This window comes from Varroa jacobsoni, unplaced genomic scaffold (assembly GCF_002532875.2).
Source record: "Varroa jacobsoni isolate VJ856 unplaced genomic scaffold, vjacob_1.0 contig00216, whole genome shotgun sequence".
NCBI lineage: Eukaryota > Metazoa > Arthropoda > Arachnida > Mesostigmata > Varroidae > Varroa > Varroa jacobsoni.
In genome coordinates this window covers 123789-149198 of record NW_019214430.1, presented here as the reverse complement: position 1 = coordinate 149198, position 25410 = coordinate 123789, and the positions used below count along the sequence as shown (strand labels likewise).

General features: G+C 39.0%; 1 protein-coding gene across 1 annotated transcript; it reads right to left on the bottom strand.

Annotated features, from left to right (window-relative positions):
• Positions 1-9385: 9385 nt before the first annotated feature.
• On the bottom strand, positions 9386-20940 carry LOC111270947 (uncharacterized). The gene is made up of 4 exons (XM_022851444.1): positions 20672-20940; positions 15053-15401; positions 14535-14657; positions 9386-14255 (listed from the first exon to the last, which is right to left on the bottom strand). The coding sequence occupies exons 1-4, from the start codon at positions 20738-20740 to the stop codon at positions 14167-14169; spliced, it is 630 nt and encodes a 209-aa protein (XP_022707179.1). The 5' UTR covers positions 20741-20940; the 3' UTR covers positions 9386-14166.
• Between the last annotated feature and the right edge of the window lie 4470 nt (positions 20941-25410).

Sequence of the window (25410 nt, the reverse complement as noted above, 5' to 3'; positions counted from 1 at the left end):
AAAACGTCAAATAGTTGCAGCAATAGGCGGCTCTGTATTATGTTCATATTGTAATTTTAAAGCGCAGACTTCAGATTCCCGTTTAGCAAAACCTAATGACGCTAGAGTATTGGACAACTTCAGATAACTTTTAGCTATTTTTTTTTTTCATTCAACATGTATACTACACCTCAGCAACCGCTCAAGTGTACATATTTACAATATTACTCTAATTCATTGTGACATTGTTTCTAGATATATATCTGTTATTTGAATGTCCCAGAATTATACACACACATATATATAGCCGTATGGGGTTGTTCCAGTATTCACTGTAGTCTTTAACGTGTCCAACAGACTTTTCGGAGCAATCGACATGCTTCGGCATGGTGAAGTGCCGCTCGCCAAAACATACGCCATTTGAAATCGATAGGAACTGTTTTTCCTAGATAAAAACGGTCACGTTCTTACATTTTCGCGGATTCGCACGTAATACTCTAGTCCGCAAGGTTGCGTTTTTTATGGCAACCATTAATATAAACAAGCCTTGAACGTTTCCGGTACCCGCGTATTACCCACAAAACATCTCGAATGATAGTTAGGCAGAAAACTATAAACGGACTCAAACAGGCGCTAATTTCACTAACCATGGACGTCAGCCATAGGCCTAACACATTGCCCAAATTTGAGTAATCAAGAAACGGCAACCAGTAGCGACTTCCTATATGTTCTACCGCAAAAGCTTGTCTTGCAGCTCACTTCGTTCACCTTCGGCAATTCGGGTTCGACCCTTCTCGTTATCACCAATTATAGTTGCCCACCGCACTGCCACCAGGATGAACGCGCTTAGTTTGAGTAACGCTTATAGAGATAAAAACATATCCAAAACTCTATGTAGTATTGATTTGTACCGTAACAAAATCCAGCTCACCGTTATTTAATGGAAGATAAATTCATTGGTGACAGAAACAACAGCTATATAACTAGCAGCTGCTTTGCATTATAAAATGCGAAGGTACGAGCGCTCTTCACGTAAGCCGTTCTTATTATTGTTTCATAAAAGGGGTTTATATTTGACATATAAATTAAATCTACTGTATGATATTTTGCCCATGAACCTGTTAATGGATCGCTCACTCCGTTGAGATAGCTTTACTGTGAGGCACGAATCACTTTCAGATCGCCAAATTTCTTACAATTGATCGCTAACAGAAAATAAATAGCTTATGGCTAAGCAAATGTATATGGCATATGTAATCAACTCTTGTTCCACTTCTTTAACCTAAACCAAGCCATATTAAGTACTCATATAATATAGGCTCAAAACAGTTTCATATAGGCTTTATGGATTTAACCACGTTTTCTTCTCAAAATACTTTACTTTCATACTAAGAATTTGACTTGCTCACTAAGTGTAAATAACGCCATGAATCGCAATTAAGTAACTGGGTTCCTTTTAGTATATTATCAAGTTTGAAATTTCTATTGTCAAAATGATACGCATCATGCTTGAGAAGTGAATACGCGAGTCCGATTTCCGATCGCTTAGTTAAGAGAGCCTTGCGATCCTGATAGGCGTGAGCATTTTGACATAGCCAACATACATGAAATGTCGCTCTCAAACAGACTTTTCTTCCTTCAATCCAATTTTATTAATTTTTGCTGGTGGTAGTCAAAAACTTCCCAATACCAGAGGCAGTATGCAGGACAATTTGAAAAGGTGCATCATGTAAAATTATTTGAGTTTGGTTGAGCTTATAATTGGAGAGGCTTGCCTGATTAAAAAGACGGTATCAAGGAACAATGAGCAGGATGATGTCTTTCACAATCTTCTAAATTCCATCTTGAAGGGTTCCGTTGTTTGGAGCTCAAACGGATGACGTAGGTCCTCAGATAGCAGCGGCAAGTCAACGAGGAGATTCACGAGGCTATTCAATTGTTTGAATTTATTCCAAGCAAAATCTTTCTAAATGACGCGTAGCTCCTTTGCTGCAAACGTTTACTCGTCGGACAGGCTAAGCGCGATTGCAAGGACCAAACGATGAGGCAATTTGATCTCTCAATGCTGGCTTCCCGCATCTTTCAGTTACGTACACCGTGAAACCTCTGCCGTTCACGGAGAAGAACAACTTCAGCTATGGAGACCGATTGACGTCGACAAGGCCTCGCGGGGTAAAAAGGGCCAGTGAATGTTGTCCTTCTCTTCTGAACTTCATCGCCTCCGTTTTAGTCAGGTTTGCAATTAGTCCCAAATCTGTGACCGCCTCGTGAAGACTGGCTGGAGCTTGCTGCACTCAGAACATGTTTCACATCTCGAGTCATTAGGTCGTTTACATAAAAAGAAAAAAAAAAAAAAAAGGCTTCAGCTGACTTCACGGGCCCTCCTAGTTGAATAGGACGGCCACTTCAGTAAGATGAAGAAAAAGTGGGTTTAGGTCGTCTCTTGAGGCAGGCCAGTGTGAACGGCAGGAATTCGGCCACTTTATTATCGATGGTTGTTCTGTTTCCCTAGAGCGGCAGCGAGAAGGTCAAGCACATTTTTAGGTACACCTGCTTCGGCTGGCGTGAACACTGCATCGAAACTTAGCACCACACCAGAAAGTCGACGTACAACGGATTCTATGGCATACTCTCTTATCGTCGGCTATAAGATTTTCACTTACTGTAAGCTGGGGTGATTAAGTGATTGCTGGGGTCAAGGGATAATTCCATAAAAGGTAGCCCGTTCCATATATGAAATGGACCGTATATAAGAACAATTGCAATGCTACCTAGAGCTAACTAGTAATTCTAGTTTCTTCGTTGGTACCTACCGATGGATGTTGGATGGCTCTTCGGTATATACGTCTATTCCTCCAGAGCGAAACAGTCGAATGGTTATTCAGAATATTTGCCCATGCCCTTTGCGTAGCCCACTGATTGTGTTAAACATTTATATATGAAGCATTAGGATCTCTCTAAAAAATCTAAATAAAGGGAGATAGCTTTAGGATGTTGGTAGAATTGGGTCTTAAGGGTTATTTTGACGTTGGGAAATTGTCTCGGTACGACAAAAAGTCTTAGCCTCATTTGACTGGTCACAGCAGTAAATAAGCATATATTATAACGATCTTAAATACTACCTTAAGTATACATAAATAATGTAAGAGATCGTTGAGATGGGATCTTGTTGACGAATGCGGTACGAGCCTCATTCACCACTTCTGATTGGATAGCGTTGCGACATACCAACAACGATGTACATATTATATACAGCATATTTGCTATTGATTGATAGCGCTATATGTAGTTCTTAGTGGGTGGCAGAAAACGATCAATCAATATCAATTGGCCCAAAATTACAGATACAAGCGCATTATTAAAACCTATCAGAAGTATACTGAAGATGCTCGTAATCACGTTAACTGCAAGAAGGAAGTACCTGCGCTCCGAAGAAACGATTCGTCTATAAGATCCGTCGGATTAATTAACAAATGCTTAGAGACAAAGATTACGACACTCTTCGATAGATAGGCATGGGTTATAATCAGCTTGAACAATCCTAGTCGTCGATAGACCCAAATGTCGCGGTCTATGAAGGTTCTCAATTTAACATCCGATACTGCCGTCGTTAAGTATTACTTCAAGTAGCTGTCCTTCAGCATGAAACGAAGTGTCCGCCCACACGCACTTCGTTTCATGCTGCATAGAGTTTTACGTATCACGTAACACCAACTGTTCGTTTAATCATTGAAATTCTAGCAAAGATAATGATAAAAGGCAGACATTATAAACCATAGTGATCAAGTTCACTTTTTGTTCTCATCCTGTATTGAAGCAAGAAGATTTGTACATCAATTCAATAAATTAGCGGCATAGCGAGAAGAAATGCTTCCTTCCTACTTTCTCCTAATCGTCGAAATGAGAGATAAAACGTTGTTTGACAGCCGTACGAATTTTGGATTGAACCTCCGGAAGGTGTTGTTTGTTCCTTTGCCATGTTAAACCTTTTAGTTAATAGAAGTCAACGCACTGATTGGCAAACATTTTCCTATTAATATGAGTTCTATTATTATTATACTTTTACTTTGGACCTCTTTTGAACGAAAACCTGATAGAACTGTGGTATTCATACGTTATATACACGTTCAAATAATCAAATGTTTATCGTCGCCAGGAAGCTGGAGTGAGGATTTCAGCAATAAGAAGTGACGTTTGATCCATTCTATATTTTAAGGAACTAAAGTAGGCTTTCAACTTTAGTGCTCGGAGTACTCCTAAACGCTTATATAATCAGTGAAGTGGCGTATCTGAATCAGTGAAGTGGCGTATCTGAATCAGTGAAGTGGATTTGTAGTTCCCGAATTGAACGAAGGATCCGAACGAATCCTTCTTTCATAAAGGCAGTGTTAGGCAATATTCATGCGGGGTTCTATAACAGTCGGTACTTTAGAATACTTCAAAAGAGTCATTTTTGGCGCGGTTATTTGCCGATGAGCTAAGATTTAAGTGTCCGCGATATATGGATGGTGGTGGTGGTGGTGTATAATATTTCGGACGATGCTGCTGATGAGACAACTTTCTCACAGCGGACTCTCCGAGCGCAATTGCACTACCTAAGGTGCTAACAGTTTGCTATACGTAGAGTTCCCTTATTGTCTTTCACCTTGAATTTTATAGAAATTGCTAATTAAGACGCCATCTTTTGAAGAGAAACATTTGCATACACGTTATAAAGGCCTAGTTATCGAAATTTTTTCGTATTATTTTTTGTTAGAGCTATTCTATTTAAATTGGAACAGCAGGGCACTTGAAAAGGTTTAGAGCTGAAAACTTTTTAGAGTGAGTATCACAGAAATGCAATGCCGTCCTGACGTTACATATTTTCAAGTTGATATGGGAACTGCATTACAGACTACGTAATAGCCGTTTTTTGTAGAAGAACGGTATTCAAACATAATGTCAAATACCCTATTCTCATCACTGAATGTATATTGTCGTTATTTTGTGATAGCCTTAAAAATACGCCCTTCTTTAAGTTGAAGTAAAAGAAGAAACGCACCTGTAGGCAGTTGCTGTCTCACAACGTATAGTCCACGTATTTCTCTCGCGAACTTCGCTGAGCTGATCCTGTCCTGTTGCTGGGACCTAAATTGTCCCTTTCACCTCGTCTTACAGAATCATTATCTATGAAGCGATTTTACAGCGAACACGGAAACTCTTTTTTTTTTTAAGAATCTCATCGATTTTTCTTTCCACAATAATTTCCTTGACACCGCATATTGTTTATGGCACTATAATTTTTATTGAAAGGTCGTCCTAACGAATGTATTTTGTGAGCCATGCTCAGAGGTCGAAGGGAACAAAAATAGCTGAATTTTAGCATTCTACCACGTATGGCGTTATGAGGCGAATCTCAGGTTCGCTGGCCTCCTAACAGCGTATCACGCTGAATCACGTTGTTAACAATTATGTACATTTATTATAATACCATAATTAGCAAGCATGTAGCATTATTTTGCGCTGTTTACTCTCAGTAACTGTTTATAGGAACCGTATTTTGAGAAATTTCGATACGAGAGCAATGTGTGCCACGGTGCATATGCGGTCACTTACGACGACGTATGGCTAATCGGAACTTTGAATTGGCGAAAAAATATCGCCCGAAGTCCCAAAATGATTAAACATAGGATTCAAATATTGACTAACTTTGGGTAACTAACGTATTAATAAGTTAAGTTCGAATCTAATAAAAATTCGAATAAAGTTCGAAATAATGTAAAGAAAAGGCTGTCGCTTAGAAGCAAACCTGTCTAGGGATCTACAGTTTTATTACTACTATTATGCTGGAGCTAAGGGGGTGAGGCAATCACACTCCCCACGCGAATTGGATTGCATCGATGATGTGCCCGTTCGTGGACCTGGGAAGGTTGACGGTCATTAAGGCTCTTCGGTCATTGCCACCGCAAAGGCGGCATGGAATCAGTTACCTGAGCAGTGTTCTGTATTTATTAGGTAGAAAAAAGGGCCGACACTTATGACGGACTTTTCGTCTGACAACGTGTTGCGATCAATTGCAAAAGTGTATCGCGTCCCAAATTGTGAGCACTCATTATTGTCAAATACACACATGCCTTTGTTATTACCACACATTTTAACACAACAACTCTATTTCAGATTGATTACAATACGATTGAATGGGAAGGTACTAATAATAGGTATGTTCAATAGTAGATTTCTTGCCCTGCTGTATTTGTCAGTTATTCGCTAGTTCAACCATTTAATGTCAGGCAAAAAGGTTGATTACATTCGACAATAGACATTTAGGATATATGACTTATGCTAATAAATCCTTCACTTCGTATCGTTTATGGCTTAGGCTTGCTCGTTTCCTACAAACACTGACCAGGTGGATAAAATATACACATCGTCATACAGGATCAGAAGCAGCCAAGCTGTAAACATCGCTGTTATAATAGGCTGCAAGGATGCCTAGGCCGGTTTTAGGGGTCGGCGTCCGTGCAATGCTTTGTTGCTTATTGTTGCAATATACGCGAGCGTAACGCCTGCTGCATTGGCGCTTTGTGCGTTCATCTTTCTAGTCCGCTCTGCCAGATAGCTTCCCTTCAACCGCTTGGCGTTTGTTCGAGCACGAGCCGACGAGGCACGGGCACGAGTTAAATTTATATAAGCGTGTTAGCGGCTCAGAGCTTGTTGAAGTTTGCGGACGACTCGCAGGTCTGAGGCAAAGGCAGCCTTCGCGGGTGCGATGTTGACATACACTGATTTTTAAGTGTTTCGTCGACGTCTTTTGGAGATCATGTACGCAGTACTTTCAGTTCAAACCATTATTCAAGTTACGTATAAACCGTGCTCCTAAGACGGCTATCGCACAATACGCCCTACAATGCTGTAATGTTATTGCGATACGAATGTAACTAACCGACAGCAGTATAAAGTGCTATTTTTGATCTATACAATAAAGGGGATTTGCTACACCGATGAAAATTCAGTGCTCAGTTCCACGATGGCCAATTTTGAGTACTTGTTAAAAATTTGAGACATTGGTTATTAGCTCCCCAACAGAAGACTTTTATTTTGTTAGAAAAACTGATTATTTCTGTGTCTTTTGCGATCCTCTTGCGATTCCTTTTGCGAAATCCTGCGGTTTTTAGCCTGATGAACAAAAGTAGGTGATAATCATAGAGAAAAAAAAATCAATTTAACTCTCTGCAGCTATATAAAACTACGTTTTTATAAAAAGCACTCATGCTCTTGATCATTTTAGCCGCCTAAAGCCTCAGACCTATGCTAACTATACAATTATTATACATGATGGAAGCGTTTGGGTGCGTATGAGGCCCAGCATTACTAGTAACTATTCATTCACCTATTCACTGTATATATCAGAATCTGAAGAAATCAACACAGGCTGGCTGACGCTCCCAGTACGCAAGAGATAAGGTTGGTAACAAATAATACTTCATGCCCAATACATACAGTCGAGAACGGAGACAGTTAGGAGGGCTATATTTTGGTCGTTAAAATTTACCACTAATGAGTAAAGTCTAGACTAGTATTGTTTATTTCTAATAGTAAGCTGTCTTTTGTAACACAAAGATTTTTTTCGTACCAACAAAAGAACGATATCGCTAGGTTTCTCTACCGGACGATCATTTCGTAACATAGATCTTGTACAGGTACTCTAGATCAATAAGATTTTCTCCAGTATATTTTGATAGCAATGCAAATAAACTGAGAACCTTTACGCTGCAGGGAAGACGCTGTCCGAGGTTTAGCTTTCGCTATTTCTTCCCATTTACAATGAAGTAGCAAAACACTGTATTTTTATTACCCATAGAGACGGCCAGCTTTCTCTCGGAAGGGTCCTTGTCGAGTATGTGATAAGTAGCATCTTTAGCCCGAAACCCCGGGGAAAGCCAATGGCATCACGGTAAATACTAAATTATTCTCTAATACAAAGACATTCTAAATACCAAACAATTCTTAACAACTGAGTTCAGTGATAATAAAAACACTCTTCGAATGGATTTTAATTCAATAATAGGTTCCCAAGAATAGAACTATACTCTATCCGGCCACCCTGTCTTAACGATCCTGTTTACCAAAGACGGCAATCCAAGGATGATAGACAAAAGTCTGAGACAATGTCGACATTTTCCTGAACAGCAGCAGTTCGTGGAGGTGAAAATTTGTCTACAAACCGATTAAATTGAATTCGGACTACCCAAAGCACGACAAAAATTATCAATGGAAAATAAGACAGTCTTGTTCATTTGATACATAGGCAAGAGAAGGCGATGCAGACTAGGCGAAAAGCGTGCCACGCATGCAAGCACGATGTTCGCACCTGGGTTTCGTTCCTGTTTATTTTGGCTGTATGCCCAGCGCGCCTGTAGCGATCAGGGATAAACACGAATGTCTGATGAGCTCTTACATGACGAAATCATCAAGATTTTTTAAAAGCATTATGTCCTATCCTTAGGCGCCTGTATGCCTACAACGGACGCTAACATTTGTCACTGCGGGGACCAATATAGAATATACCCTACACTATCTCTTTCGAGCGCGGTGAGGTTTAAAGGGCTTGTCGGCGAGCTCTATGAGCATCTACTTATTGGCTGACATTTGTCTGATCATTTATACTGGAATTCTTATTATGGTGCATCAGTATCTTTCATTGCGCTCAGCCAACAAACAACCGCAATACGGGTCGAAATGTTTTTTTTGTTGTATTTATTTCGACTTTTTTAGTAAGTTCCTTTACAAAACTAAATTTTTGGCCGTTATTTACTCGAGGCGTTCGAGGTCGTAAAAAGAAGCAGCAATGAGATCTGATGAAATTAATAAAAATGTACATAAAAAGTAGCCCTTTTTTAGATCAATTTAGAAAATTATAGGAATGTTAGATATATCCGGAAGAACGGGCTCAGGAAAACTTGGACTTTCTCTAGCACCTGTGAAGGCTTATCCGTAAGTTGAACTGTAAAAATTATTTTTCAAAGTAGACTTTAGAGCTGCGCCTGCTTTAGGGGGGTTTTGTAAAGTTTATATCCACCACCACGGACGATATAGTTAATCGTTGTAAAAGACTGTTTCATTTTCTCCGTCAATAATTCGATTACTGTGTTGTTTAGGCGCAAATAAACTAACACAAACTATAAGATTTCGTATATGTGTTAAGTTTTTTCTAATAGGAGTTGCCCTTATATTTTTCTTATAGCACTATGTTCATTGTTTGAACACTTTAACAAAGGTAGGTTTTCAGCCAGAAGCTTCGCTCATGGAGCTATATTTGCAGCACATCTTTTTGACATTTAGAATGACTAAAAGTAAGCTTCTATTATTATTATTATTATTATTAAAACCCGGTATGGTTGCTTTATGAAAAAAAAGACCAATCCAATCAAGTGCTTCATTTATTTAAAGGAACAATAATTAAGGCGGTAACTTATTATTTTTATACCTGCTTTAGACCTTCTAGATTGTTTGACAAGCTTCTAGATAGACGAGCATCCAGTTTGTTGCATAGTAAGCCTATTTAACTGTAGAGGATCATTAATTTTTCGAATCATCGGAAGTGATTCATTTGACGAATTATAATTAGTGATTTTTGTTACTATTAGTAATTTACAGAATTTTTGCATAATTCTAAATTCTATTACGAATTTTGTTAATTTTCTTTAATTATACAATAATTTTTACCGTTATCCAAGCAGATAGAAGTACTTAATTAGTCCAACAACACCATCGAATATGATAAACGAATAAAATAGAAACACACGAAAATTAACACTAATGCTACAGCTACCTGGCCACCGTTTTAGATACATTTTTAAAACATACGACAATGTTAAATTTGGCTGTGCTTTTTGCGGATTACCAAATATAAAGTATTATCATTTTTGTAGAATAATGAGAGGATCCTATTCACTCAGAAAGGTTTTGAACCTCTCGACGAAGTGGGTACACCGGGTTGAAACGGTATCTCCTAATAATTCAATTGAATTGAAGACCACTATCTCCAAAGTTGCGTCCACACCCCCTGCATCGTCTCTACGAAAAAAGCCGAGGTCTAAAACTTGGCACGTATTTTTGATGCTTGCGCTGTTCGTTAATTACTGTGTAAAGTTCAATTTAGAACTTCTGTCCCGATATATCGCATTCAAATGCAAATAACTTTGTTTTAGATCGTATCTGCTGAATACAATAAAGTCAAAGGCTACTAACAGGATGTCTAATTTAAGGTGGGTTATTATTTTGGGCCCTATAAACTACCTGTATTTTGCACGGATTTGAGTGTTTTTACTTTATACAGGAAATAGTAAGGTCTCGTCTAAACCATAAGTAAAATTTAGCGACAATCTAGGCAAAAAATGAAATTGGTACGTACGCGTTACAAATTTCGCATTTATTACGAACTGACATTTTTCAAGTAATCCCAGCGGTAAGGTTCGTCGTCGTATTATTTTTGTGTACGGTAACTACGGAGAGTTTAGGCGATAAACGTAATTGAGCGAATTTGATACAGCTCGACAGGGGGGGATCTAGACAAGAAACGGGTAAGACATGCCGAGGAAGAGGCAGACGAAGCGTGGAAAATGGCAGACGTAGCTCCGGATAGGACAGAACGATTAGTGAAAGGGGGTAGCTATTTGATGGTTATAGCCCTGTTTGCCACCCTATTGCCCTCAGGTACCGAATACGTGGAGAGTGGTTCTTGAACGCTCACGCAACGAGCACTCGGTCGGCGACACAGTGCGCAGATGGGACGTAGCACTCCACGCGTACTTTACAGCCACCGTGGCCTCTCCAATAGCTAGCTAACCAATGAAGGCGTCTGCGGAGCTTGGCATCTTTCGAGGAAGGTATGAATAGCAATGCTTGGAATGAGAAATTGTAAGCAGGCCGTCTTCTGGAAAGAAGTAGGCCACTGAGACGACTTCATCGACTACAACGGTGCTGATGAAAAGGGCGCAATCTTTCACGGATTCGCAGGCATTCGAAAGAAGCGGAGCAAGCCAAGCAGAGAGATGCAAAGCAGCTGAAAGTACCAACGACGCACTCCTTTGCAGAGGTAACTATGCTGGCAAAGGGAAAGGCAGAAGTGACTTTAGCGGTGTCAAAGTAATCGACACTGCGGCAACGGAGAAGAACGGTCTAGCCAGATGTTGAAACAGAATACGAAAGAAGACAGAAGTAGCTGGCTACCAGTTGGATCCTCACGCATTCCTATTGATAGTCGGTCATGAGTTTTAACATAGGTCATCAGATGGAATCACAAGGCCGAGTAAATCGTAAGAAGGGCAATGGAATACCAATATATATATATATTGGTATCATACTGCTGTCCGTCTTGAGGGATGCGAAGAAGTTTACGTCTTCCGTTTGAAAGCCTGAGACTTCGACGATATTAGTTTCAACAGATAGTCACCCGAGCCCAATTTTCAAGTTCCATTACAAAATATTTGAAATTTCTCGCGTCTTTTCTCTGTAGGTGTTGGAATTGTTGAACAAAACTCTTCTCAAACTCTAGAAAACGACTGAAAGCGAATTCTGATTACAACTTTAAGTTATTGTCAAAAGACACCAACTAAGAATTAGAATTAGCATGCGTTTACATTTCCATGCGTGTCAAGTAGGCTTGAACTTTTGTGGACAGTAAACACATATTATGGTATAGGGATATTTATAGACATACTGTAATGCGTTTCTTTTACCACTGTGTCCTTGTAATATTATTAAGGTTTGTTTTTAATTAATTCGTGCTTCTATGCAGCATATATGTTCAATTCTTGACTCTGATATCCAAGATGATGAAAACAAGAAATGTCGCCGTCTACATGAATCTGTATAAGTTTTACAAAAATCCATTCAGGGGGTTGCAATGCGGCTAGAGACTTTATTCCATTCGGGCCTTTATGTCGGCGAAAGGTGCACGGTATCCTTACCACAAAAAACCTATTGACAGCTTTGGTTCATGGAAAACCCAGTTTCTAACATAGGACATCGGATTCGTCTTCCACTGCAACGTCCAACGTAAAGCATAGCATTTTTAGATGCCTTGGTTTTTCCCTAGAGCTACTCTCCGACCCTTAGCTCAGGTTAACATATAAACACTACTAGTACTAGTAGAAATTCTGTGCAAAAACCTGGCATTGTAGTTGGGTGATACTCGATTTTGGGTTTGGTGTTAAGATGTAGTGCTAAATCATAATCTTTTATTGAGTTCAAAAAGATACTCAAGCTTTAAATTTCTGTGCAAGTCTAACCACGATCTTTTGGATGCAGCCATTATAATATTATTTTAAGCCGATTGCTTGATTGAGCTATCTGTCGGCCATCTCCTTTCAAATGTACTTTAAATGGTCGTCACTCAACGCACACGGTCGACCAAGGCGGGGGCATCTGTAGGTCGCGGGAACCGCTTTCAAACCACCCTTAAGCAATCTTTTTAGCGCCATCACCGTACACCAGCGAAATGCAGTAACTTATTTTTGGTAGCGTTTTAGCTTTCAACGTATCGACAAAAAATAGGAAATTTCTTCCTACTACTTATAATAATATAATTAATGCAGCAACATTTTACGCTAAAATGTCACCTATTTTCTTGAATAGCATATTTTGATTGTATGTATGCATTATATAATTGCTTGTTTTAATTTTTGTTTATAGGCTCTGAAGGATTAACATGTTCTTCTGCAACATAAATATCGAAAATAAGGTACTTGCATTCATTCATTGCAAATAGTCGATAGAATGCTTGAGTTTTCTGCTAAAGTCTATAGACTTTAAACTGCTGACTACCTGAAATTCTGCTATTATACATCGGTAGCGATCGTGGCAGCGTTATAAATCCATCAACTCATTTAGTAATCCGCAACTATAGGTAGTGATTAAAAAAGGTTACATTTTAAGTACTCACTCCGTGACCTTTTTCTGATTAGGTTTCAGATTGGTCAGGCTGGCAACAGCTCAAAAGCCGTTGCTCTTTGGAACTGATGGACATCCGTAGCAGGGTAGGTGCGCAATTTTAGAACGATAGCGACACCAAAATGCTCTAGGTTTGGTAGGCAACTAAACAATTCTGCTTGACGAGTCAAGGTAATTGCATAGAATGATGACTAGTAGTAATGATAATTATTACCTTTTGTTTCCTTTCCGTGAGCTAATTGCATCTCAAATTTTAACTATGTTTATTATCATATTTTTTTTGTTTAAAGGAAATTTACCTGAACTCAAACTTATGTAACTGGTACCTTTTTTTTTTTTGCTAGATAACATGTTTGTCGCTAAAATTGCAAGTGATGGTTTAAATTGGAACCTGGGCGTGGATTTATTATTTTTCGCGCCGTAAGCCGGCCGTCCGAAGCGACGATTTACGGAATTTTCGAACGTAAATCTCGAAAAATTTGTCTTAACGTCACGTTCTTATTAGCGACAGGTATCGAAATACTTTTTTTCAGTAGAGCTTTTGGAATATACGGAACAGGTCAGTAATCTTTGCATAATTTGCAAGCGTATGCGATGGCCTCTTGTCTAAGCAATACGCCAATGCATATTTATTGCTATATTTCGTTCGCTTCGTTCATTGTTGTTTACACCCTGATTTACTCCGTTTGCTTGCGTTTGCTGACGTGAAATGCGTCATGTGAAAGGTCACCACAACCACTGATATAACACTCATTTTCCACTAGAAAGAATGACCACCAAATGCAAAAGTTACGTACTTCGGTTGCAGCAAGTTGCCGCCCTGCTATTAACAGTATCAAACAACTTCAGCTGGTGCTTCGCATCCGTCTAGAGTAATTCTTAAATATTAGATATATATTAAACATGGTAGGCTCCTTCGATCATTCCTGATAATTGCCTGATCGGTCAGGAGTTCTTGATGTAACTCTGTCATTGGTTGTACGAGCAAAGCGAGAAATAAAATAGTACTCTGCTTACTTAGTCAAACCTGTATAAAATAAACGGCGAGCTATATGGATTCACTACTACGAAAAGTCTAGCATTCAAAGGAAGCATGTACTGCTCCCATACGCGTTTATGTAAAACCTATAATATTCTCTGACAAAGGAAAAATAGGCACATTTTTAAACAAGAAGAGGAGTATCAGAGCTTATCGAACATAGTATCCAAACGTGTCCGTGTATTCCCCCATTTTGTTTTCTGCTTCAGTTCACTTTAATATTTGGCACCTCTTACTCCGTTCGTGCCTTCCGGCTGTTGAGCAGTGATTTTTTTGACGACGCGTCTATGCTTCAAAGATTGTCCTGCAAGAAAGGTCCTTGCTTAAACTAGTAAAAAATGTGCGTATAGAATATATATGAATCAAACAATTCTCAGGCCATAATTAAGCACTCACCCTTTTAAATGCCTCAAATATTTATTATAGCGATTACTAGAAAGGCTATCGATCGATTTATGATAAATTAAAGAAACGATACGACGAAAGAAACAGTGCGTGCGTTTAATAGTTCTAGTCGAATATGCTCCCAGCGCTATTCCATATGAACCATCTAAATTTCCCTATACAGTTATACACGCTTTACCTTCTTTCTTGATGAGATTTCCCAAAATGGGGTTAAGGTACGCCTTTAGGGCTTCGATAGCCTCTTTCAATGTGATTCCCAACCTAGCAACGCAGTGTACCACCGCTTCATTGGTATCCGTGACTAAATCAAAATGCAAATTATGTTAGGATTAAGCATTCTTTAAATGTACATAAATGCGTATGAATTTTAACTGTTTTCTTTGTTCTATTTAGGTAAATTTTATGGGCGAATCGGGATTTTCGACCAGTACATGGATTTGGAAGTTACTTAGCCTACCGAAGGGGAGGTGTCTATATTTCGCACACGTCGAAAAGTTTCTAGCTGTGATCACAAACCTTGCGGGAAATCTTCGTTTGGGCGTTTAAGCGCGGTTTTGCTTACAACTTAGTTCCCAGTACAACAGAACCTTGTCTTGGCCTTTTATTAGGGCTAACTGCTTTTGCTTATGTCAAGGCTTCATTAACATCCTGTCGCCTCTCGCTCATCTTTGTGCCTCCTCGGTAGCGATTACTTACGTGACGGTCTAGCATGGTTGTTGCCGATTTCATTTTGGGCTGGGTTATATCCACACGGCCGACTCTGCTCCTGGCTCTGTTCCTGGTTCTGATGCTGATTCTGGCGCTGGTTCTGGTTGTCCTGGTACCACCTTGATTTGCGGTGTGCAAATGGTGCCCAATTTAAACGAAATGGCTCCCTGCTCGGCGTCTGTTTTTGCTGTTGTGTCTGCTTTTTTTTATCTTCAGCTTGTGTGGTGGACGACGGCTCTAGCTGATGCTGCTGTGATTCTCGTAGCCGTGGGTGCGGCTCGTGGGCCTCTTGCTGCTCCGACTGTACTTGTGGTGGGTACTGAAATTGCCTTTGTTGCTGGCAGGACGCGTAATGTTTCCACAAACAGTTCAGTAAAATAGCTAAATGGTTGAGTATTTCATTTGCGGGCTAAATGGAGCTAAAAATGAGCTCTTTTTTTACACGTCATCCTTGTGAACCTTTGATATATGGCATAAATTCAATAAGTAACTCATTGGGAAGTCATGGTGATATAACGCATTTTTAGATGATGAATGTCTCCATTATACATCGTTTTACACACCATCATTATGCAATGGCTTTAGCCGCACGTTTCCAGGAAGTTTCAAATATATACAGTAAGTGTTCCTCATTCGTTCTTTTTATAATATCTGCTGATCGCTTTTAGGCTAAAGTGAAACAGTCCATGCTGTAAACTATTAAAAATAAATTTTTTCATTTTACTTTACAATCGTGAATTGTTTCTTTGATCAACATTTTTACTTTCACAGTAGAAGCGTTTGCAACGGAAGTTTTGCAAAACCTTGAAAATGTTGGAATATCTCGTTTTGACAAAGAGATGTCTAGTAATTCTCTGCAAATTCTGGCAGCGCTACTCAATAAGCCTGGCTTTGAAACGGCAACAAAGTAAAGCTGGCATATATAATCAGTAAATTTAAGAACGCTGCAGAAAACTGTTAGAGCTGGAAGCATCTACAGCGTCAGGACAGCCTTCAATCAGGTTTGTGACACTAGTTAGCCGCAAATTAAAGTTAATATCGTTAAGGTGAAGATCAACTGATGTAAATTCGCAAGATACTTCAAGAAAAGGCAAGCAATCTATGGACAAAGAAGTAGTGACTTTATGTTAAATTAATAACAAGAAACTTAACTACATAACCAAGATGTGACCAGACATCGAAGCCTGGCGTTATGCATGCACGTAGCACGTGCAGAAAGCTGTGTCAAACGAAAAATATTCTTATAAAAGGAAACTCGCTGGGGGCTGCAGAATTTACTGCATTGCATTATAATCTCCGACATTTAAAAAAGGAATTATCCCCTGGTACTGAGCCCGCATAAAACAGTACATAGATATTTTAACGAGTAGGAAGAAAATAAATAATTATTTAAAAATAAGTTAACTGGCCATTTTGGCTTAGCAATCGAGCATAATGAAAAAAAAGGCTGAATTGCTATTATATATATCAAATAATTAGCAGCACGATTAGCATTTTCAGTTGACAGATTAAAGAACAAAGCACCTCCATATTTAACACGTTCAGACGATACTTAAAAAAAAACAAAAACTAAGTACTATTACAAGCACAAAAGAACAATACGCTCAAACGTACGCAGATTGTATTTTCCAGTAAAAGGAAAATGTATAAGAACGCAAGTGTTTCTCGCAACTTGCGCATGAATGCCCTTGCTATGATGAGCGGGTTTATTGTGGCACGTTAAATGTGAGATGTTTATAAGGTGAGGTTGAGGAAATAGAAGTTGAACGTATAAATTATCGCAGCCATTTTGAAATAATCGGGTCGATAATGGAAGAAAAAGGTCATCTCAATCTAGTAAAAAGTTATCAGTCGTTGTTTTACTGCTTCGTTGAATACAAAAAAAATATTTTAAAATTTCGCACTTTTTAATGCCGCATGCCACGCCTTCATCTCTCAATCTGAGAGCGTTCGTTCAGATGTACATATTTAAGTCTACCCAGAAGTTACTCACTTCAGTTTGCCTGCCGAGTGGAAATGATCATTGAAGATGAGAAAATTTGTGATGTTCTACCTTGGCACTACAATGGCAGAAACAATTCGTTGCCTAAATTTTGAAGGATCTACTATTAGAAACACGACGAACCGTTACTTTCGAAAGTCCCAATGAGAAGATTACAAGAATTTCGTGGGAAATCATCTACAACGGTGACTACGATATGTTGTCCTTGCTAAAAGCTGGCCTGTCTCACACTGCACGAACTTTAGCACCTAGATTCAATGCATCTAAAAATATCACATTTGTTGGTTTTGGCCAATTAAAATAACAAGAAAAATTAAATTGCAAGCGGGTCGCGTAAAAGGACAGGAATTATAAACGGAGATATGAACACACGCGGTTTTTGACCCTCACGTTGGGTCATTCTTGCACTGAATCCCTATTCCCGATGAAAAATAGATCTTCTACGATAATTGCAGACATTGACACCAGCAAGGCGAAGCAAATATACCGGCGGCGTACTGCCCCAAAGTAAACGTACATCTGTAATGACTCTATGGCGCTTGGTTGGGGCTCTACAGCTCTATGAATCGCAGCGCGTTGATTTTAGCCAGAATGTAATGTCAGCAACCGGAGGACATGATGAACGAATTCCGCCAAGACTAGTGAACAGAACGGCTATAGGGCTCCTATTGCAAGAACTCGAGTCACATTGCATACAGGTAAGTTATTAAGGATACACTCTACTTACAGGGTCCGCGACGCGAAAAACTTCCAGTTGTTTTGACTTGATTACCAACTATTTCCTAGAGACCTTCGATGTTCAGGATGGTAGCTTAAATAGATTGATTATTGGTGTACCGGCAAATAATTCAGACGCTCATGGATATGTAAATACAATAGCGGCGGAATGATTCGAGCAGAGCCACTGAGAAGTTACGAAACTATGCAGTGGAATCCTAGGCGGCTATGTTTCCCCAAAATAAGTTCTCTAGGGCATCCGAAAGTTATGGTAAAAGAAAGACCAGACTATGCAGCAATTATCGTAGTTATCGAGCCATTCAAAACCTAACGCTAAAATTAAGATAGAAAAAATTTAATTTGAAAAGAAGTAAGAGAAGCTATATAAGGTAAGAAATCAAATAATTAGGAAACTTTTACTTTCAGTCGTGAATACTTTAAGTCAAACGTTACAGGAACGAGTTGAGATAAGTTGATAGGATGGAAAACAGAAAAATATTCAACGAAACGACCAACAAACAAAATAGAATATTACATAATGAGCTAAGAGGTAAGATAATAACACAAATGAGAATTACTGAGGTATAGAGTGAGGTCATGCACTCGAAAGATGACTCAGCGTTCCCGCTGCCGTTTGCAACGCTCAAGGATCGCGTTCAATACCGTATATTGGCAAGAACAATAACCCTTTTGAGGGTCAGTTGACATCACAGCCAAATTATATTTATCACATTGGTTGACTTTGCACGATGATATATATATTAAAATAGAAACTAAAGAGACCTAGCACTTCGTACCCACGCACTAGCCCATTAGCAGAGCTCTGAGGTCGACATACTAGTTTGACGTTTGACGTCCACCTACACTGTGCAGCGTACCAGTCGTATGTCGTTCGATAGTAAAATGTATATTATTGAATATATGATATTTTTATATGTACCACATATTTTTGTATGTACCAATTGAACCTAGTTTGCTTGAACGCGGTCGATTTATTGTTAGTAGTATAATCATTAGTACGAGATAGAGTGCACCATAGAGATTGTCAAGTACAATTTCCGTCATCATAATCTATTACTTTATACAGCACCGTTAGCTGAGGTTGCTCCAAGAAGTCCAGGACACCGAAACGAATTTACAAATCGATTATCGGGCTGTCAATCCGGACCTTACTAGCATTGAATTGAAAAGCTTTAAACTAGGTCACGTAGCAAACATTAGACCCTTTTTAATCGTTAAGGAGGATCACCGAGGGCCGAAGTCACCACGGATCTGATTCCTCGATGTTCCTGTCGTATCTTGACTTAGTTACAATAATTTAAGCACACGGATATCATGATGCGAGGTTATGTTTTAGATGTTCAGTTTTTTTTCATTTTCCATGCTACCCAATTTCAGCGACAACGTAAGTCACACGAAACTGCCTGGTTTGTCTCCACAAAGGTAAAACATTTTTAATAACACGTTGGAGGACCCAAGTCAAAATGCAATATGGACACCCTAATAAATTGATAATCTATAGAAGTTTAAAAATGCGATAAAATCGTTTGAAATTGGCATTTCATCGTTTTCCCTTTTTCTTTTTGTTTCAGTGGAAAAGTTTCTTAAGCATGTTGGGTCGTAAAATCTCGTTCATAAAAGTTAAGACGCACTCCATTCTCAGAGCATATAGTTTTCTTGTTGTTTTACGTATATAAAGTAATTTCTACTTGTTTATAGTTCAAGGGAATGTTCCATATTGGTTCGAAAAGTAGATGACTACGATACCAAAGCTAGAAAGCTCTTAAGGCAATACGTTGCTTATCCGGGTTGAGATGTATCCATAACGAATCCGCAGTGATACTGATAGGATATTGGTAGAAGCAAACCCAGAAAACTATGTAAAAGACAACGTTCGGTACACTTCGAACTGACAATTGATATTTTCCACTAGCGTGTTAATTTACGCCAAGCAGATTCGTCAAAATGTCCCCTGTAAAGGCCGCTTAAATTCTCTCTACGTTACGCAACTGAAACGTATTTTATAAAGTTTATTAAACATTTTTTGATAGCCAACGTATTCTCCGCCATGTTTTCGAAATTTCATATCTTGAGCCACTGCCAAGGCAAATAAATAAGTTTCTAGGCTTCGAACTTGCTAGCTGCCATACCCAATGTCTCGTTTTTTCAATTTCCCGTATTGAAACTGAAGCTTTAGTACTACGTTGCACTTCACTAATGGAAAAAAATACACTTGGAAAGTAAATCCTTAAACGCAAATTAGGAGACCCTTATTGATTTGCTACCCATGAAGTTTACTTGAGAATGCGAAGATAAATCGAATGCTGATGGCTAATTTATTTGAGCAATCATATTATAATAGTTTAGCTTGATTAGAGACTAACTTGCTTGAATAATAAATGTGTAAGCAAAACATCAAGTGATGCTTCTCATGCGTTTAATTGAAGATTATCTTCACCGATCTGTGAGAACATGATGTCGAAAAATGTTGACATAACATAAACAAAAGAGACTTACAGAGATAGATAATAAGTTATATTATAAAACTCTTTATATTGAGCTTTAAAAGCGTCAGTTACTTTACGTTTTCGAAAATTACTCATTTGATACTAAGGGGCTAAACATACCGCGTATGAATCTGTGAGTATCGCTGGTGAATGTAATTGCCTTTGCCCGCTGTTACGTTTCACTTCTCGACCTGATACTTGTTTGAAATAACATTTTACATGTCTAGAGCGTCATGCAAAGAGCTGAAGTTCCGTCAGGTTCTTGGTCTCAAGAAGGACGTAGAAGTTCTAGATGTCAGGGCAAGTCAGCTTTTATTACTTTAGAAAATCGACCGCGTAGAAATAGGGAAACGTGTGGGTAGCCCTTATCGTTTCACTTACCTGCGTATGTGCGGTGACAATGACACCACAGAGAACAGCAAGCACGAATACGGAGTCCCTCTTCTTCATAGTTGCTATGTATAGGTGTATTTGCTGACTACTAATTCTTCTTATATCTCACATGTCACAGATCCTTAGTTTTGTGGCAAAAAAGCCTGTACTGCTGTACGCGATACAACAATATTGTTGCTCTGCTGATCTACAGTTCGTAGCTATATGACAAGGTAGGGCAATTGCTGTCTGTAACCGGACTAAAGCCAATGCCTCGTTGCGATCGTTGCCTGCGCGGTATATAAATGACACCGCCGAAGACAGCGAACGTCACGATCTTGACATTCATTCGACACGGAAACTGTCAGGGCATGAAAGAGTCAAAGAAGATATAGTTGGATAATACAGAAAATCGTGCTCGAAAATAACCGTTTTATATAGATGCTCGTAAAAACGATCGGCTAGTCCAACAAGATTCATCAGCGGTTAGACTAAGCATGCTAGCTTTGCGTATGCATAATTGACATGTATCTGAAACATAGCTACGGGTAGCCTACACGGGGTAGCATAGTGGGTGCACAGCCTGGGGCAACCATTTCGACGTTAAACGTGATATGGCGACAGCGCTAATCAAGAAACAACGGAGCTGATCAAGGATTACTGCACCTTTGTTATTATACCTGCACATCGCTATAGAGAAGTTAACGCGCTAGAACAAGCCCTATTGTTCAGCTATTATATTCAAAGAAGAAGAAAGACAGGTAGGCAAGGCGACAATAGGTGGCAAAACTAGTACTCTTGCGGATTTTAGAGCTACACCTATATATGTCTGTGGTGACTGTTAGCGACATATTTAAACTGATCGTAATATTATACGAGTAAAGTAAAAACTGTTTGCGTATGCACGTATATATATATATATATGTGTGTTGGGTACTCGAAAAAGTGTCGACGACTCTAACTGAAGCAAACATTTTTTTATTTGAAACAATACTCCTTTAGCCAAATACGTGCGATTTCAGTCTTCTTAAAACATCCTGATCCTATCACTGTAGAACGTTTGTTGTTTATGAGCGCAGAGTTGTGACAAATTATCTTTGCGTCCCTCCCCTGGCACTAGATTAACATCACTGAGATAGTTCTGCAAAGACCGAAAGAGATGATAGGCTGATAATATAGGATTTGGGTTATACGGCGAATGTTCATGGTCCCGTCTTTTTTTGAACAGTTAAAAACTGGCGGGTGACGAGGTATAATTTATTCAGTAATTGGGGCAAATTTTTTTCATTGACCTCTTGTCACTTGTTGATAGTCGAGGCCCGATCCAATTGTTTTGTTAGCCGATAGCAACTCGTAATGCGCGACCCCTTTCTAACGCCATCAAACATATAGCATAACCTTATTTGGCGTCAATCCGGGCTCTGCCAAAGATTATTAAGCCTTTCCTCGTCGAAATGATGAGCTGTTCGCATATTGTTGTCGCGTGTGATCTGTTTTTCATCATGATCGAGTCTTCGCCGTAAATACCAAAAGAAAGTCAGATCAGTAAAAAAAAAAACAAACATCAATCCAGGAGAAAAAAGGTGTAATATAATTCTAAATTTCCAATTAAGAAGATCTTCAGACTATATAACTAATGAATATATATACATCAGTCTTGCAGAGACACAAATAGATCTCAACTTGACAACGCAAGGTTACAGCTATATGATAGTAACGACATGACATTTCCGGCAAAGTTTCATAATTTTTGTGACGGGATGAAGGAAAACGTCGTTTTTATGCAAGACAATCCTTTTGCTTGCTTATTAATTATGTCTGTATTTAAGTAGGGACTGTTTTAAATCAAAATAGATGCCCACGGCGATAGTTTCATTACGGGAGAGCGCTTAAAATCAGATCACCTTATTTTAACCTAAATGGTAGCGACGCATACAGTCAAAGCTCCCAACTCGTCTTTAAGTATTTTTTAGTTTTAACGTAAATCTTTAGTAGCGATTGTGCTCACGTAGGACAAGACATGTAACTTTTGTCGAGACGATATATAAGCTATCGTATGCTGTTCCAGGTGATTATCGAAAAGCGCATAAAAAAACTCATACGTCCTAAAGTTTGAGCCATCCTTCAATAAACAAATGGATGCGGCCAGTCTCGTTTGGTGCATTTAGAATTCCTCCTGCCTATTCTAACGTAAAGTCCTGATTTACCTCTATGAGCGTCCTTATCAAAGTCGTAGAGTTTCGCCTATTTTTCGATCATCTTTCGAACGCGTACACAGTCGAGACTGTAGCCGCACGAACTTCGCACGCTGATACCAAAGTTAAACCTACGAGAGAGGCTCCAGGTTCTTAGAAACAAGAACCTGGCGCCTCTCTCCAAATGAAAACCACGTAAAATAAGTTTAACTTTCTAACGGACTTCTTAGCTAAGTTTATACGTACGAGGATTTGACATTCCTTCTAAAGTAAGCTTCTTTTTGTCATATGTAAGGTAGCTAATGTGAAGAAAACGAAATTCAGTAAAGAATAAGAGATTACTAACTCTGCCGAAGACTTCGCTAAAATCTAAGCAAACACTATTGAAATCCTTTTTTCTTCTTTATGCTTCTAGTCAAATTTTCGTACAGCGGAGTGATAAGTTGCGTTTCTCTTAATTGTTCTTTACAACCATGCTGTTTTTCATCTAAATATATATCCGTAGCGAGGAAGCTTAGAAGAAGGCCAACAAGCTAATTAACCTGAACCTATATGTATGATGATTCAAGGTGTCGATTTAACCCTGTTGCCGAGCTTCCGCGGCAGCACCTTTGACATCATAAAATGCTGAAACATATACGCACTCATCATGGCAACTGTGTATATAATTAGTTCCATACATACAACTGATTTTATTAACCACTATTAGTTATTGTTACTATACGTAAAATTTTTCAGTATCTATTCGTTTACTATAAAATCACCTACTATCACACTCACGCAGCGAGACAAACATCCTTCTTTCCAATCGTCATCCTTCTACCCCGAAGTTTTGCTCGGCTTCAAGCCTTTATTATTAGGGGCACATTCGCTAGTTTTATTTGCTACGCCGATACATCTTTAAGTCGTGCTTATTTGTAAACAAAAGTTAAATGTGCTAGACTGGGATCCAGTCTAGCACATTTAACTTTTGTTTACAAATAATGTAAGCGGTAGTCTGTTTAGCTGAATTTAAATAATAAAAGGAGTACATTGATCCAGAGGCAACGACCTATCCTTTGATTCCAAACTGCTCATTTGTTTAACCTTGGAAAAGTAGCTGTGTATTCCATTTCTCCAAGGAAGTACATGCTTCGACGCTTACCGTAAAGGATATTTTATTTATAAGTGATCAAGCGACTGCTTGCGACTCAATAAAGCAATCGTGTTAAGTGAAAGGTTTTTGTTATGAATTCTCTCTCACGGGGCAAGTCTATTCATTTTCATTATGCGGAACATACATCCTGGTATCAAGGCTACCTTAATTGTCTATGCGTTTTCGTGTGTTCTTTAGAGCAAACACATAGGGCATTCACCGCAAAGGACTGAATCCTTGCTGAAAGCTGTTGGATTATAGTGTAAATTGAAGGTTTTGAGTTTTAGGTCCGGTACAACTGTTCAGCATTGCCAGCACGAAACGAATGTGTCTAGGTCTAATTTCGAGGCCAAATTACCACACGTCCAAAGCCTAGTAGGTCACGAGACCACTATATTATCGTGGGGACATTATTATATGAGTTGATAGACACCACACAGTTTCTTCCTTAATGGCATTTAATAACCTTAAGGCTACGAAAAACGATGGTATCCGTCGAATACATCTAAAGGACCTCAGCGCGATGGCACAAACATTAGGTATCGTCCATGTGTAATCTTTAAAATATTTGAAATGTTTTCATTTTTTTAAGTTAGAAAAAGTTTTACATGAATTAGACATCCCTGTCCAAGCCAACGACGCTATGCCACGACGCGACTCGTGCCACATAACCAATGGTGGCCATGAACCTCGTCAACGTTTGAGTCGTCAGGTAGCTATCGCTACCCGATTGACACTGGCACAGAAGTTCAGCAGAGCTAAAGTTTATGGAATTTTTTTTAGCGTGAATCTGATTTTCTCAGATACGTTTCCACGCAACAACCTGCGAGTGATCTAGGCTTCAGTTTTTTTTTACTCTTAGGGTGCTCGACAATATACTCGCTCAAAGTTAGAGTTAAAATGGGACGCGTTAACAGTCTGTTAAATTACTTTCTTCTACTTCTGCTAGGCATCTCAAGGTGCTTCAGTATTATACCCTACGGGAGCTATTCCTTTATCGTTAAAAAAAATGTTGTATTATCTAGCTATCTAACCCTAATGATCTAATAGATGTGAAAATAGACAATTCAAACGGCGTTGAGTTTTATTGAAGCCTGTCTCAGATATTGTAATTAAGTCCTCTAGGGGGTTAAAGTATTGACAGAAAGGAACCCGTTAGAAGCACATAGGCGCATACCCTACAATACCAACAGACAAAAAAAAAATACGTAATGTCCAGCCACGAGAAAATATTTGAATTTAGAAGCAAAATAAATTTTGAAAAGAGAATTTTGAGAGATGAATCTAACTCGGTCTAACTTCTAGACCGGTGATTCTGCTCTTTTGACACCTAAGGTTGACAATAATTTGTCGCTCAGGACAATCGTGATCTGGTAATTGGGCTTGCATTAGCGTGACTAGAGAAGGTGTAGTTTGTA